The sequence below is a fragment of the Lepidochelys kempii genome, chromosome 6 (genome assembly GCF_965140265.1).
Source record: "Lepidochelys kempii isolate rLepKem1 chromosome 6, rLepKem1.hap2, whole genome shotgun sequence".
NCBI classification, from domain to species: Eukaryota; Metazoa; Chordata; order Testudines; family Cheloniidae; genus Lepidochelys; species Lepidochelys kempii.
Genome location: NC_133261.1, coordinates 26,283,389 through 26,300,420, shown reverse-complemented (window position 1 = coordinate 26,300,420; position 17,032 = coordinate 26,283,389). Strand labels below are relative to the sequence as shown.

General features: G+C 45.1%; 1 protein-coding gene across 11 annotated transcripts in view; it reads right to left on the bottom strand.

The window, feature by feature from the left end:
• BRSK2 (BR serine/threonine kinase 2) overlaps positions 1-17,032 on the bottom strand; it is a 485,481-nt gene that overhangs the window by 57,747 nt on the left and 410,702 nt on the right. For 5 of the 11 annotated variants that reach the window (XM_073347202.1, XM_073347204.1, XM_073347206.1 and 2 more), the window contains 2 exons: positions 7,802-7,849; positions 110-866 (listed from right to left, as the gene is read on the bottom strand). The exons of 1 other annotated variant lie outside the window; for it this stretch is intronic. In XM_073347202.1, the coding sequence (XP_073203303.1) occupies positions 691-866; positions 7,802-7,849 (224 nt within the window). In that variant the 3' untranslated portion in view covers positions 110-690. Of the gene's footprint in view, positions 1-86; positions 915-7,801; positions 7,850-17,032 lie in introns of those variants that run through there. 5 more of the 11 variants (XM_073347205.1, XM_073347207.1, XM_073347209.1 and 2 more) reach the window with 4 other exon arrangements.

Here is a 17,032-nt window from a genome sequence, read left to right as displayed (position 1 = left end):
GAAAAAGAGAAAAAGTGCGTGTTGGGGAGGTGTTTGGGAGGAGGTGGGGGAGAAACCCATTTCCTGGGGACAGAGGGGGAGGCTGGGAACCTCAAACAGGACTGGTCCTTGGACAGTCTACATCGGTTTCCTTCCGTCAACAAGTGTCCGCAGAGCACAGAAGGTGAAGCCGTTGCTGACATGTTAACTTTTCGGGATAATTCCTGGTAGCAGAGCGGAAACAAGTGGTGTCGTCAGAAACAGAGAGAGCAAGAACAGAACAAGAAACAAAAATAATAATTTAAAAAATCCAACAAAACATCAGGAGGGGAAAAAAATAAAAATACTCAAAATACAGGGAGATGTAAAAACAAAAAAAAAAACAAACCAAAAAAGCCACAACCCAAGATCTGGTGAACTGGATTTTGTCATCTGTGCTACCTTGTCTTTCTTTCTTTCTTTCTTTCTTTCTTTTTCTTTCTTTGTGTGTGTGTTTGTTTCTGAGATATATATTATATATCATATATAAATATATATATGTATATATATACAGTCATTCCTTCTTACAAAATTTGTCTATAGACAGTTTTGTACTGTTGTGGAAAGGTATATACATCCTTCTAGTTTAGAGGCTAGCTTGCTAAGGAATATTCTTTGATTCTTTCTTGCTTTTTGTTTTTTAAGTTATTTAATTTTTTAAAATGTATTTATTTAAGGTTGGTCTTGTAGGCCGCCTGATGAGACCATCTTTGCCTTGTCTTTGCCAGCAGGGTACTTATTGTCTCCTCTAGACCCATAGTCATTAGCATCGGAATCGCTCCGCTTGCTGTTTGCGCTATGCTTGGTTGGCGTGCCGGGGGGATGGCTCACCTGCCCGTTCTTCTCGTCTGAAAAAAGTTGTTTAATTACGTCAAAGAAGTTACTCAATGGGCTGCCTGGGTACACAAAACAGAAGAGACAAAAAAAAAAACACAGAGAGAAAGAGAAACAGAGAGAGAGAGAGAGAGAACAAACAAACAAATGAACAATGGGGTTTTTAACAAGAAGAACGTGATGAGAGATCCAGAGCCACGTGCATGGGGGTGTGTGGAGGATGAAGATGATGAGCAGCAAGAGGAAGAGTGTTAGGATGGGACACCTCTGGCAGTAAAGAGGCTGGGAGCAAAACGTGCCAAGGGGGGAATGTCCTACTTGCCTACCATGTGGTTGGGAACAGAGATCCTACCGAGCAGGAGAACTCCATTGCTACGTAAGCCTGGCACACTGCACCACATTGTGGAAACAGCTATACCTTTGGTCTGGAATTATTTGGCAACTCTATGAGTGGACTGTAACCCTCAGGGGATGCAGTTCCTGTGTAACTGCATCGATAAAGGTGGGGCATTAATGCATGATCAACTTTGCCTTGCAGCCTTAGCAAGTTCTGTGTTAGACATTATGCTTTTCTTCCTTCTTTTAGTTACACTCACTGGTCTCTCCCTGAACACCCACTCAACCACTTGGCCTGGAACACCTGTGCATTCCAGGGGAATATGAGCATTTGACACGTGAGTAGGGCTGGGATGCAAGGGGGCAATCCTCAACTAGTATGTGTGGGGCTGTGATTCTGCAAGATTCTGAGCACCTTCAATCCTTATTGACAACAGCAGGAGTTGAGAATGCTCAGCAGACTGCAGGACCAGGCTCCTGTGCACATGTGGTTTCTGGCCGCGATTTAACCTGGTGGGACCACAAAGCAAGAACTAGTATCAGGCTGATATACTCTGCACTCCACCCTCTTTAAAACAGCCAATGAGCTTCACTATTATGGAGTTGGAAGCCAAAGGAATTGCAGCATCATACGCTAATAGAAAACAGCATTAGGAAACTTTGATTAATTTAGCCACGAGATTAGGGCAAACTATGGCGCAGATTGGGTGCTGCACATCTGTCAGAACACAGCCTTTCATGTCACTGAAAAAAATCTCTTTGTCTGCCATTTCCCCTTTCTATAACACCCTCGATACGTTTTATTATCATTGCCATATGGTTCTCTAGTGTATGAAGTGTCATTGTCCCACATCCACAATGGAACAACACTAAGGTTTTGTCTACCCCCCCTGAGCAACGTAGTTATACAGACCTAACCCCCGCTGTGTAGACAGCGCTTTGTCAGCAGGAGAGCTTCTCTTTCACCAACAGAAGTTGGTCCAATAAAAGATATTACCTCACCCACCTTGTCTCTCTAATTTTGGGATTTCCTCACTTTAAAAGGCACAAATATTATGTAAGGAGCCCTCATTTACCTGTATAACTATAGGCCTGGTTTTGTCTGGTAGGTAGTATAGTGTTTAACTGAGTGCAGGTGCTGGTTCTTTGCACTGAACACAACAAGTCCAAGCCACCATTAGCTGCTGGACAGGTGTGACCTAGCTACGTCTCAGTCTTAGAGATGGCCCACACCAAAACCTCAGACTCCAACACCAACACCTTCAGATTTGGGGGAAATTTGAAACATGGATCCTAAATTTGTGGCTGAGATTGGACATGCCATGAATTTCACACACACATTCTGGTTTGGATTCTGAAATCTCCCCAGAGTTCAGGGGGATGGAGGTTTCAGCCACAGGATTTTTACTGACGCCCCTCTCTAAGGCTCAGTGAAGTTGTCCTAGCCAGATGGCTTGTGGGCACACGCTCTGCTCAGACTCTTCTCTACTTCTAGAGGTGGTTACTCCCTTCCAGTGGGAAAAACGAGTGGACGCGGCGGTTGGGAGGGCAGGGAATGCAAGTAACACTCAGCCTTGAATGCAGGATTGTGGACAGGACAAGTTCTTATGTGGCTTTGGACCCTCATCTTCATACACAAATGGAGTCAGCAGACAGAAAGAATGGAAGAGAGCACTAAAAAAAAATGCGGGCTAGGGAGGGAAGGAGAGGGGGGTATTTCTAGTGATTCAGGGGAGCAGTTTATTCCACAGGCTTAGAGGGAAGTGGGAGGGCAGACTAAGCAGAGTTCTATGGGGATTGGGAAGGTTTAAGTTCTTTGCATAGACAGGTACAGAAGACAAAAGTCTAATTTGCACGAATGGACCAACAAAATGCTAAGTACATTTTATATGTAAATGCTCTGCATTTGGTGAGTCCTAATACAGGATTTTAAATCCTCCTATTAAAATATTCAACTCTTCCCCCACCCCCATGCCCTACTGGCTCTCAAGTGTCTGGAGATTTACTGGGCCAACAGTATTTAATAGCCTAGCTCCCCTTTGCTGATATCACTACTGAATTCCTTATAATCAGCGTTCTCAGCTCAAATTTTAATGGGAAGTGAGAAATCCTTAGGGATATTCAGAGAGAGCTATTGAAAAAAAATAGGCCATTTCACTAACCCTTTCTTTCCTTTGCCTTTTACAGTAGCTGAGCTTGCAATTAAATAGTTTGTCTCCATCCTCTCTTGTCCTGTTGGTAACCAGGGCCAGGCAACCACAGCATCCATATTCTTGCCTGCTAGGACACCAATGGACTCATTTAGATAATGGTCTTGGATTGAGTAAAGGGCACCCGCACTGATACTTGCTCTGTGATGATAAATAAAGAAGGGCCAGGCATGTTGAGAACACCAAGATGGTGAGTGCTGGTTAACTGCCAGGAAAACGGGGCCTGAACCTGCAGAAGTTAGTGGACCATCACTAGTTATGTTTAGAAGTCTCCTGCTATTAGTACCTGGTACAGGCAGTGGGATATATCACATCTGCCAATCCAGGTCAGGGTCTCGAAGGGTTAGTGTAATATTTCTGAATGAGAGATAATGTCCCATGACTGGGAGCTTCTTTAACCCTGAGTACAAACTCTGGTGGATGCAGTACAAACACCAGAGGAAGGGCAGCAAGGATGGTAAAGCGCAAGAAGCATCATAGCTATGTGGTGATTAAGTTTATATTCATTAGAAAGAGGCGACTGAGTGGCGACATGATTGGGGCATGTGCATTTCTGAGCCAGGTGGTAGGGGTGGATGTTGCAGAGGGTAAAAGGCTTGAAAACAAGTACTGAAGCTATGGAGGGGTTGGGCATTGAGGGAGTGAAATAGAAATATCTTTATGCAGAGGGTAATTCATGTGCGGCACAGACTCTGCCCAACGCCGCAAAAGAAACTGCAACTGTAAATGGACTGGGTACAGCCAGCACTAAGAGGAAGGAATTGCAGCCAGACACCAGACCAAGGAGGTGAAGAGGTCCTGTCCAGATAGGCTGCATGGACTCTCTCTTAAGACCCCATATTTCATTTGCCATTGCTAAGAAATTTGCTTGACATGGACTTAGCACCAGTGGGGCCACAGGCACCCTGGGCAAAGCCGACAAGCTTCACGGAAGAAGAGCGGGTGGTTACACCAGGAACAATGTGTCTGCTTTGACCTCATAAAGAACCTCAGCTCCGTCTGCCGGAACTACCAGAAACAAAAAGGAATCAGGAGGGTTTGGAAGCTGCTACGGCTTGCACACATTCTCCCTCTCTTGCATCTTTCTTTTCTGCTACCATTTCAGGAACGTTTTGTACGTGCATCAATCATTGCCAACAAAAATCACTACCAAGAGCTAGCATTGGCCAAGTCACTACTGCCACACAACATTACAGAGAACTGACTGGGAGGGGGAGTGGAAGGAGTTGTGTGTGCATTTGAACATCTGCTGGCAATGCAGAGAGCATGCCAGGAGAGGGTGGGGGACAGGGGCCTAAGCTTTTGGTGTTGAAAGATACCCTCATTGCAAATGGTTTGGCCTTCAAACACAGGACATTCATCACAGGGAGTTCTTTCAATAAAAGGTTTCCTTTCTTTCTTAAAGTCATGGCCGCGGCCAGCATCATGGGCATTGCCACTGTCCATTGTCTTAAAGGCCTTTGTTTCCCAATCCCCATCTTCTGTTCATATATGATGCTCCCAGTGCCAGAACAATATTGGCACCTAAGAACAGGATTTGCCCCTTCCTATCAGACAGTCAACAGTGAACTCACAAATTTTAAGTTCCCTGAACTGTCCCCAAGGTGGCACTGGTGAAAATTTCATTCCTTGCCTCTTGCCTCTCACCTCCTATTTCCTGTGACATAATCTCATCAACACTGTGTTTCATTTAAAAGGAAAGCCACTCCTATTTAGCACAGTACCTCGACTTTCACATGGGACCTTCAGAGGCACTGACTGACATAAATAAAGTGCAGATTGTATGGCAATATTCCTAATTAAAACAGACGTTTCTGAGTTTTCTGCAGGCAGATATATTGCTGTATTAAGAGAGGAAGACACCTGGTGTTGGAGACTTGAAAGTCTGGCCCCATGTGGGAACTGCTGGATGCTCAGCCCTTTGGAAAATCTGGTCCCAATTGTGGGTGTTGAGCATTTGGAAATCTGGATCTGAGCTCTTTGGAAACTCTGGCCCGTAGTATTTCTTGTGATAGTTTAATCCTGATTGGATTATGATCTTTAATGGTGGACTTCTCCCCCAAATCCACTCCCCCATGGCTGGGTCACAATTTGATCAATATCAATCCGATTGCATCAATTATATATGTAATGGCTGATAATCAGCAGGAAACTGAGAAACGTCAGATTTCATCAAAAACCGGAATGTTCCCTTCTGTACAGGCTCACAGCACAAACATGGTGAGCCATGCCTTCCACTACGGGAGAGCAGCACACATTGGCAAGCTTGTTCCTGCAGGTGCCCCTGTGTCGGGGGGCAAGGGGCAGAGCAAATGGCGGGGGGATTCCATAAGGAACAGAACTTCTCTGTCCAATGCCTACAGGGTCAGGGTCATCGTAAGGGAGCAGCAGCTCAGGATCTTCTCTGCCACTGCACCCTGGTATAGATAACAGTGCGGGGCTCAACATTAAGCGATCACAAAGTTGCCCACTTCAGCTGGAGCCTAAATACAGTCTAAGCAAGCTTAAACCACACAGCCCCTCAGGATGGTGCTCTCTGACTATGGTGACTTGGGACACTTGATGGAGTATGGTGCTTGGGTCTACACACTGTTGCTTATTTGTTATTACACCTCTAGTGGCTAGTTGGTGAACCATCATTTCAGCCTCACAGAAAGCTGCTTGTCCTCAAAGCCACAGCGAAGAGTTTGCCTCTAGGGGGTCAAATTCTGGAATGACACTGGAGTTACATATGAGGGTAGAATTTGGCACAACATAAGTCATTGCTACTCTGTGCGTAAGTGTGTGTGACACATAGACAGTGGCTCCATTAAGCCACACAAATCCTATTATTGCATAGGTGGATTTGCCCATGTACTTCCTCTGTTCCATTGCCTACAAAATGCTTTCTTTCACTGGCCTTTGCTCCAGTCTCCCTTCCCCTTGCTAGTACTGAAGCTGACAATGTGACAGCTGGTGGGCGTGGCTGGGCAGAAGATGAACAGCAATAGACACACTGTTTAGAGAGTGCAGAGCACCGACTGGTTTTCTGTGTAGTTCAATTAACTTTTAAGCAATCAGTGGAATCTGAATTTCAGTATTTTTATATGATGTTGCTGCCGGTTCCAGGCAACTAACTGCAGCTTGAGGGAGAGGACAGATTTGCTGTTTGATGCTTTTACAGAGAGGCTGGAGATCTGCCTAGGACATAAATGAGCCTCCAGGCGGAGAGTGGGAACAATATAACCCAGGAACTGAAGTAATAATTCAAAATGAACCCCCTCCAGAGAATCAGAAAAACTCCTTCCAGCTAAACTGTAATTTAATGGAAAGAGATCATGTGGATAAAAGGTAACAGACCAAATTCTTCTCTCAGCTACACTTTTGTAAATCCGATATTACTTCCGTTGTAACCTCAGAGCAACTTTACAGAAGCTAAAGAAGTTACTTGGGATTTACAGTGGTGTAACCAAGAGCAGTATTTGACTCAGTGAGGAGATCCTAAACAGGTTTGGACTTCAGGTTCAGATAAACATCTGAATGTTTCAGGCCTACCATCCTGGATTAGACATCTAAAGAAAAGAGGCTCTCTTGTGTCATTTCAGGAACTTCCTGTTTCTGTTCAGGCCAGAAGTACCAAGCGAAAAACCTCCCTTGGTGTATTCGGGCATTTCCACTTCTGCTCTCACCAGGAAGGGCAAATACACAGGAAGAAAGGAAAAATCTCTCTGTGTGTGTGTGTAAATTTAAATGAAATTTGTGGAACCTCAAGCAAGGTCAAATGTGAGTTTTGGGAGAAACAAGTTAATCCATCCCTAGTAAAAAGCCTCAACTATGGTTGGTCCCAGAAGGGCAATATTAATCCTCAGAGTCAGACTGGAGCTATGCTGATCTACACCAGCTGAGGATCTGGCCCATAATGTGGGATCTGTCTTATGCAGTGGACTTCCAGGAGAAAGAGGGGATTACCCCAAACACACATGGGGGAGTGGAGGAGAGAGTGATGAGGAGAAGAATGAAAGTAGTCTTCTCTCTCTGTTGCAGGAGACACAAGGAGGCAGCAACTCAAAAGCAGGGATTGCGGTGCACAGCCTCACCCACAGAAAGGCGACTTCAAAGTGAAGTCTGAGTCAAAGGCGAAAAAGCAAAAATGCCAGCAGGCATGGATTAGAGTGAGGGGAGAAACTCACAAGTGGAACAACGCATACTTGTGCTGTGCAGGGTGAAACTGTGATGGGCCTTGTGTGTAGGGGTATGGATGGGGAGGAACAGGAGTAGGTGTGCGTATGTACAGAAGGTACATGAGAGGTATAGGGAGTTGTCAGGGGGTGGGCAGATGTGCAAAAGGAGTGGGAGGAGAGGAGGACATTATGTGATTCAGCAGGGGTTAGGGGAGGGATAGAAGGCAGAAGGGAAGTTCTTACCACATTTGGAAAGTCTGCCAGTCATCAACTCCACACAGTTAGTGGTGTCTGGATCATAGAATGGAAAGAGGAGGGAGGGATGGAAAAACATAAAAAAAAAAAAAAGGTTTCCATACCTCTGTGCACAAGGAAGTCACTTAGCGCATTATCTCCTGAAGCAGGAAACGCACAAAGCTAGGAGTTTACACAACCCAGAACCCAGGCCAAACTGTGCCCCCATTTACGCCAGCGGAACCCCCATGGTATAACTGAGAGCACAATCTGCCTCATTGCCCCCCATTTCTATCCAGTCTCTTATCTCAGTTACAGATGTTTAAAACAAGCAAATAATGTTTTGCAACTATATCAATGAATTTAAAATCTTGAACCATATTGTTTCACCTGGCCAGCCACAAAAGTAGCCCTACAAAATCAAGATGGTGACTAAGCAGCTGATCTGTGCAACACCACCACGTTGGCAGGATGCTATTTTGTATGTGATCTAGGTGTCAGTCACACTCTTCCGGCATCCATCCCCATCACAAAATCACCTCATATACTCCAAGGGATATCCTCTCAGTCATAAACATAATTCTGCCTCCCTTACTCAGACGGGGTAGTCCCTTAGTCAGATGGATTTTAACGGGATTGCTCACAGACTAAAGTTCTGCTTAACATAAAAGGATGGTGGAATATGCCCGAAAATTGTTTTATGTGCGTTTTCTATCAAAATTGCCTGTAGCTCCCATCACCATGGCAGCTAAGTGCTTCTAAACCAAATCCAGGAAACTAGGGCGCAGAAGGTAGAGTAAATGTAAGTGTTAATGCAGAAAGACCAGCCAGGTTGAACATGACCGTGTGGAACTCCTCCCCAGTCTGTCAGTATTCTGGATTCCCCAGCGTTCGGGAAGCATGCGCAGAACCCAGGGGGATGGCTTCAGAACGCTGGGCAATCCTGAGCACCCGCTGGCTGCTGAGCAGCTAGATGATTTCTAATGCACTTCAGTTTAAGTTCTCTTCTTGCTCTGACTCTCTACCAGCACTTAGACACCAGAGTGATAGGCTTCCTGATGCTAGCCAAGAAGGGGGCAGGCCTGGGTAATCTGTCAGCTCCCCTTTCCCCAGAATGCTGAGGAAAGTAATTAAAAAACAAGGTAGAGGACACCATGTGCCTGAATAAGATGCTCCCCAGATGTTAACCAAGGTGGGAAGATCACAATAGGTGTTTTCTAGAGACCATGGAAAAGGGAGAGCATTTTGGGTCCATTGGCACTGGTCGGAGCAGCAGAGAAGAACCTCCAGCAATCCCCAACACAAAGGTTAGAGTCTGGCTGGCAGAGGCATCAGAGAAATAATACCCACCAGGCATGGGAGGCTCCTGAAAAAGGGTTAGGACTGGGGAAGAGGGAAAAAAGGAAGGGGATCAGGGAGCAGAGGAAAAATAGGGTGTGTGAGAGGGGCTAGGAGGAGGATTGTGATGGAGGCTTAGGGCATAGGGGTGGTGTGGGGCTCAAGGGAAGGGAGTGGGGGACAAAAAGAAGGGGATCAGGCACATGAGGGGGGCCAGGAGGTTTAATTGTCCTTTAGGGGCCTTGGCCATCCTGCCCCTGACAGGGCAAGGGTAGGAGTTAGATGTATTCCTATGTATGTGCAGCACAAACCATGTTCCTCACTGAAATTACATAACAACATTTCGAATTTACTAGGACATCAAAGGTGAGTCTGCAAATGGTTTGGATTAGCTAGAACTCCCTCAGCTGCCGCAAACTGTGCCCAAGGCCTCCAATAGCAGATACCGCCAACTGCAATATCCAGCCCCACCTGCATTGCCTGCTCCTGTTCTGAGGGACAGGAGAGGACTGGGGTGAGGGGTGTTTGCCAGATACGTGCCTGTTTTACTATGTGGTCTGGATTTACAAAGGTTTTCTTTTTAATGATATTTTATACCCTTTGGTTATAAAATAATATTACAAACCAGTGATGGGACTGAGCCCTAGAACCTGGAGCCAGATTGCCAACTTCCAGGCCCATCTCTATTACAAACTTCACAAAATTGCACCATATAATCAAACCAACTATGGCACTCACCTGACCTGCCACGGAGCAGGGACAGGTCCCAGCTGTGTTCTCTGGTTGAAGTAATGTCACAAACACAATTGCATGCTGGGACATTACGAAGGACCAGTGATCCAAATGGGGCTGGAGGAGGATAACCTTTAGGATTTCTATGCCATAGTGTTATCTATTCAAAGTGCCATACAAACATTAATCCTTACAACAGCCCTGGGAGGTAGCTTAGTTTTATTATCCCCATTCTATCAATGAGGAAACTGAGGCACACAAGGCATAATTTATTCCGTGGAATAAATCCACTGACTTCAATGGATTTACATTAGGGATGAATTTGGCTTTGAGTTCTTAAGGGATGTTGCAGGACCTAAGAAAAAATGGCTTTACATTAGCTGGGCTGGATCCATCTTCAGTTTAACTGCCCTGAAGCCATGGAAAAGTTCCCATTGATTTCAGTTGGTATTAGATCAAGCCTCTGATGTGTAATGGTATAGTCCCCTTCTGCTTAGCTGTTGGGGGCATTCACCACCTATTGCTAAAGGTCAGGGAATTTAGTCAATGATTAGCAGATCCAGTTCTTTAAAGGACTGAAAACTAATTCTTAAATGGGAATTTCCATGCTTTTAAGTGCTGATCCAACTGCCACTGACTTCAGGACTTCCATGGACTTCCAAGGGAATTGGACTGGATACTCAGCTACCAACACTCCACACACAAAGGGGAATATTTGGGTAATGCTTTTGAGGGTTAGATACTGGGGAGTTTCTCCAGTGAAATGGATATTTCCATGCATTTGTGGATTTAGCTCAAAAACTTAATATTACATTCAATGGATATCTTGTGCAAATACTGTTTATTTTTTAAAAGTCACTTGTGGTCAGCTATCATAGATGTTTTTGCAATCTGATTTAGATCCATCTAATCGTTTAATTGCTACAAATACATTAACTGAGTGATTCGAATGCAAGAAGACAAATCCACAAAACAAAAAATTATTGTAAAGGTGGCCTTGTGGATGCAATTCAATTTAATATCTTAGGCATTATATAATAGTTTTGTTTCAAAAATATGAATTGCAGGTTATAGACGTGTATGTGATGGGTAGGGAAAAATGCAAAAATTCTTTCGGAATTATAGGAGCATGGAAAAATATCTGGAGGGCAAAAACAAATAACTCATTTTGTTTCTTAAAAATGTTCAACCAAAACGACTGTAACTGCATTTCTATATGTTGTATAGTACCTGTAACTGCATAAGAATCTATATTTAGTTCTGATGCCTGCCTCATGCATTATCAGGTGTTTTTTTTTTTTTTTTTTAAAGAACACCACACAGATGCATTCTGGAAACTGTAGTTCAGAGGACATCAGTTAAATACTGAGTGGCTAAAGATCCCCTCCCCGTCTTCCTTATAACAACCATTTGAATAGTTTCAGTCCTTTCCATCATATTGTAATGTTTTGTTCTAATACTAATTCTAGATGATAAAAGTTTCACAACCTAAAAATAGCATTTTTATCCATAGAATATTTAATGAAAACCAACCCAGCAAACTGTCTGTAGCTGGTTTTCTCTCCATGGATAATAATCCAGAACCGGATGCCTGCACAATTCAGATGTCTTGTGAGGCAAATGAGGCCGAATTCCAAGTGCCTTCAGCCATCTGAGAAGCGTGGGTGTGTCATGTAACTGCACTTCTTAAAATGTACAACAGATGTTAATAAATAATATCTTTGCTGGTGATATTGGGTACTCCTTATACCACAGAGACTCCTGCAGTCAATCAGATTTCTGATGTAACAAAGACCCTGTTATAAATCAAATCCAGTGTGTTTCATGAGGATATGGATACACTGGTTTGCATCAAAATTCAGAGCAGCCCTGAACCTTATTTTTTGATGATTATTATTTTGATGAAGTTCTCTCAACTTTTCTTTCTCTCTTTTCTTTTTTCTTTACATTCTCATATGTTTCTGCGCTTCCTATATTTGCCTGCAAAAAAATTCGGTTTCCTGGTATTTCTGATTTCTGCTAATAAAGAAAATATCAGGCAAGAGACTGTGGCTGTGAGATTTCCAGATCAAGGATCTGATCCTACCAAATGCTGAGCATCTCCTGCAAGGTGCTGAGTGCTCTTGATTGCCATTAGCTTGCTCAGCTCCAAGGTAGTTCAAGTACGTTCCCCAGCTTTTGGGTACTTGTCTGAAGTATATTGTTCTCTCATCAAGGATGTGGATGCTTGAATTTCATTCTTATGGTTTAGATCTTCACCAGAACCCCCTTGGTGGAATTACTTCCTTGTAAATTCCTGCTGCTCAATTGTTATGTACTCAATCTTTCTAGACTGAGGATGAAAATCTGCAATTCCTTTTTCACATTTGGACGTTGCAAGTTTCATATCCATCTTCCTAGGTAATCTTTCAGTTTGTTACAGCTCCTGGGCAAAATGTGAGTGCACAGCAAGAAAAGCCTATAAACTAATAAAGCTATTTCAGTCAGCTAAGGATCATTTATTCTGCACAGTACATATATCAGTACAACAGGAGACAGCATATGTATATGCTGGATGTAAGTACAGAGATATGGCAGAAAGCATCCATACAGGCCTTGTTTTGAGGAGGTGGGGTGTGTGTGGGGGGAGGAGGGGGAAGGCATCTATTTGGTTGTTAACTCTGATGTTGGGAGCTGGAATTTTCAGCTGTGAGATTGAAACGTTCTGAAATCATCAGTTACCAAAGAGTTAAAACCTGATATAAAGTAGCAAAAAGTAAACAAGGAAGCAGCAAGTCTACTGCAGAGATGCAATGTTGTTTGCCCAGAAAACAGGACAAAAGGGTATGTGGAGAACTCCCTTCTCCAGGAACAAGCCTAAGGAAGGAAAGGAAATGCTAATGCAGGGAAAACTGATGCACAGTGAAATGATCACTGTTAGTTCTTGCAGACCCCTATTTACCAGCTGTATTTATTATTCCTGTGTCAAAATGCATCAGAGGAAAGTGCAGTATACTTTAGCAGAGATTGTACTGGATGGAGACAAAGGCAAAGAGCTGAGATTTTTCCCCCCATGGGGATCCTTTTGTTCCAGCAGAGGATGGTCTTGTCTAGGTCAAGTTTGAGTACCGCAGGTAGAGCAGTGTGTGGAGTGGGATCATGGAGATTGTATTCTTCTCTCTCGAACCAGGACAGCGTGGTCCTTCCAGGGCAGGGCGGAGCGTAATGGATTTATTGATGTTGCTGTTGTCCCAGCAGTTAGAATGTACAGGCATTAATTCCCTGCACTGCCTGGGGGAGTGTGTTGGACTGACATTGGCCAACTGGACTCTGTTTCTGATGTTGAATGGATTTTTACTATTTTAATTTAATTTCTACTATGGACTTCATTCATTTATGTATTTATTTTCTTGCTTCAGAGTTGTTGAGAGGGAATAAACAAAGTGAGTCCCAAGAAGGAGAATGAGGGTATGAAGGGAGGATATTACCTGGGGAGTGAGACCAGAGGGTGCAGAGGTGTGACACAGAAACACACCCACTTATACCAGAGAGAGAGAGAGACACACACACACAGTGCAACATCTACAAATGCTAATGTGAGCTCAGGGAAATGAGAGACAGAGAAAGGTGAGTCCTGTTCTGAAACCCAGGCCAGCTGGTTTAGTGGGCAGGCATGTCACTTAGTGGATCAAAGAGGGGCAGGAGAGAGAATGAACATCAGCATCATGAGCTTACAAGTCCTCACTGACACTGATGGAATTGGAGACACTTTCAGTGATGGGTAATCCCACTCTAAAATAAAGCTGTAACTGATCCTCCCACACCTCTCTCACTTTATACATTTTTGTTCCAATGGCCCCACCTATAACGGCATCTGACCTGGAAGTCAGGAGACATGACTTCATAGTTGGTAGGTTTGTGGCAGCAAGCAGGAGACAGATCCTGCCAGACTTACTTGTGCTGAGCTGCATAGGTGCCAGCATCTACTGGTGTTGGTGGGTGCTCAACCCTCCTCTGCTCTGCCACGACTCCACCCCTATCCCACCCCCTGTCGACCCCATTCCAACCCCTTCTCCAAAGTCCCTGCCCCAACTCCACCCCCTCCCTGCCCCTATTCTGACTCCTTCCCCAAATCCCCGGCCTGACCCCGCCTCTTCCCTGCCTCCTCCCCTGAGCGCGCCACGTTCCCACTCCTCCCCCTTCGCTCCCAGAGCTTGCAAGCTACAGCTGTTTGGCGGCGGCAAGCGCTGGGTGGAGGAGTGGGGATGTGGCACGCTCAGGGGAGGAAGTGGAGGAGGAGGTAAGATGAGGTGGGGCGGGGAGCTTGGCTCCTGGTGGGTGCAGAGCACCCACTAATTTTTCCCCATGGGTGCTCCAGCCCCAGAGCACCCACGGAGTCAGTGCCTATGCAGAGCTGCACCGTACTCTGGGAGTCCCATTGCTTTCAGTGGGACTACCAGTGAAGTAAGGTACTATCTAACATGCAGTACAACTGCTGGGACGATCAGGGCTGGTAGGGAGACAGGCAAAGCTAAGTGAGCCACTGCACCATGCTGCAGAGGCCAAGTGCAATGGATCTCATTAACCTGATAACAGGAGCAGCACTGGGGACAAATTCATGTTGCAGGAGAGGCTGACAAGGCCCAGCATGGGGTGTTAACAACGATCAGGAAGACCCCCTTGTGCCTAGCACCTCGGCAGCATGAGACCAGCAGCCCTGTCTTGCTGACCTCAATCTTTAGACTTGAAGCTTCTTCGAAGCCATGGGAGAGGAAGGGAACAGTTTTGTTTCCTAGGGGTGGGGGATGGGCAAGCTCTGTCTCAATCTCTCCTCCTTCTCAGTCATGTCCTCCCCTTGACTCTCCCTAAGACGCCACCCTGTGGCAAACCATCCTTTTGAATGAGCAAGGCTGGGCATAGCTCCCTGCAGATCTGCTTGGTGCCATTCCTGTGGCTGAGCACTGTGTCTCCACAGCATCCCCAAGCCCCATGGACAGGCATTCGGAACACAATTGCCCATATCCTTTGCAGGCTTTGGGAAGAGAGGAAAGAAACTGAATTATCTTTGCTTTCCACTCAGAGAGAATTGACTAATCCCATGGTAGGTTCTGGGAAGTGACTTCATGACTGGCAAGGCTGCCACCCAACAAGACAAATTCTTCTGCCCCACCAGAGGTCATTTGGACTAGCTGATGGACACTGAGCCTGTCACTGCTTTCTCTGTCTCCCCTCCCATTATCACATTTCACCCGCTCCAGTACAGCTGGGGAGATGTGCTCCTTGGCTTGCCAGCTTTCAAATGCTGGCAGCCACCTTAATGGAAACAATCCTCTTTTCTCCTTCCCCCTGGCATGTTCCCTCTCTCCTGGCCCTAGACGCCAATCTAAATTTTCCAAGGGGCATCCTTTTTCTCCTTATTGAGAAACATACACATCTTGTTGAGCAGAATATTTGACTGCGGGACTGTTTGACTTGGAGTCTCTCCTCTGTCCTGTTGCCTGGAATCTTCCCCTGCCCTGCTGCAGGGTATTGTCATTCTTACTTACAAGAGCCCACCCATTCTGTTCCTGTTGTACGTTAGATTTCTATGCATAATCCCCCCTTCTCAGTGACATGGAGGTAATGTTAAGGAACGGGCTGGGTTTCCATTGCTCTGCAGAGATACTCTGGTGAAGCTTTGGACAGAGGAAAGAAATTCTGCTTTTATAATTTGATTTCCCATGAGAAAAAGAGAGAGAGAGAGAGAGAGAGAGAGAGAGAACAAAGCCGCATGTCGGATCCATTTCCCACAGCATGGTTTGTTCTGAATGCTTTCCCTCACCTCTCAGGCAGACGAATGCATTTTGTTCCATGTCACTGAGAAGACTCTCCAATGGGGACATCCTGGCTGCTTTAAACACTTGGGAAAAATAGGGTCTAAATCTCTTGAGCTAGTTTCAGTAGATGAAGCACAGAGGGCCAGGGCATGGTGCTGGTTAGAGAGGTCATGAATTTCTTTAATAGGGTTTGGTCAGCTGAGGATAAGGGATTTCTTCCCCTTAGTGGCAAGGAGAGGGGGACCTTTAGTCAAACAGCAGGAGGAATGGCAGAACTAGTCTGAATTGGCCAGATCTCTACCACAGGATTCTTCTCTGATCACCCAACTCTCTCAACCCCACCAGAGAGGGCAGGACACCAGGTGTCAGGTGAGGGAAAGGTCTCATTTCTTTCTGGTGTCTGGTTTAATGCCATAAGACTGGACAGCAAATAAAAAAGCACTTGGTTCCTTGAGATTAAGTTAACCTAAAACAAATCTAGCTCTCGACTGCCAGCCATTCCCATCTCCTTTAGTGGCTCTTGGAGGGCGAAGAAGTCTCCAGTACTACAGGGAAAAGGGCTAGGCAATACTGGCAGGAGGAGGAGAGGTGGGAAAGATCTCTCCTAAACGGAGTGACAACTTCTTTCTTGTGGAAAAACTCTCTCTATAGCTCTCCCAGCTGGAACTGTCTCCAGATTTAATTCACTCACCTGCCACACTGTTACAGCAAGGGCATCGAACTCCTTCTTGAAGAGGGCTAAATTCCATTTTTAATTATAATCCATGGGCCAGGGTATAAATTTAGGACTCCATATCCACCTAAATCCACAGCAAATCCCCAATTCACAGCAATGGCAGGTTTACACAAAGGTCAAGCAGACGATTTGGCCCTTATACATATCCTTTAGTTACTAACATTTTTTATTTGCTCAGTACTTAATGGAGTCAGCATCATTCAAATGGGAAAATTCTCCCCATTCTTTCTGCCTTTTCTTGTCTTCCTTTCCCATCCTTCTTTCTCTTGTGTCTCCTCTGTTTCTCCCGCTGCATTTCCTTTCCTGCAGTAACTCCCAATTCCCACCTTTCCAGGGGTTTCAACTCTCACATTCTTCCCTGTTCCGTTCTCTTAAAATGATCAGCAATGAGTGGTAATGCTGACATTTTAATGTGTCATTGTTAGGCTCTAGGGCGAACACTCCAAGGTGCTTAATGGAGTGAGGAAGTTCGCACCTCTCAGTGACCATTTCAGGCTGACTGCAGACTCAGGAAGATGACTGCATTAATTACACTGGGGTCCCACTTGGAAGGGTTTTTGTTTGTTTGTTTGTTTGTTTGGGTTTTTACAATCATTGGGGCTAGAAACTTGCTTTTTAAAAAAATGAAAGCTGGGATCC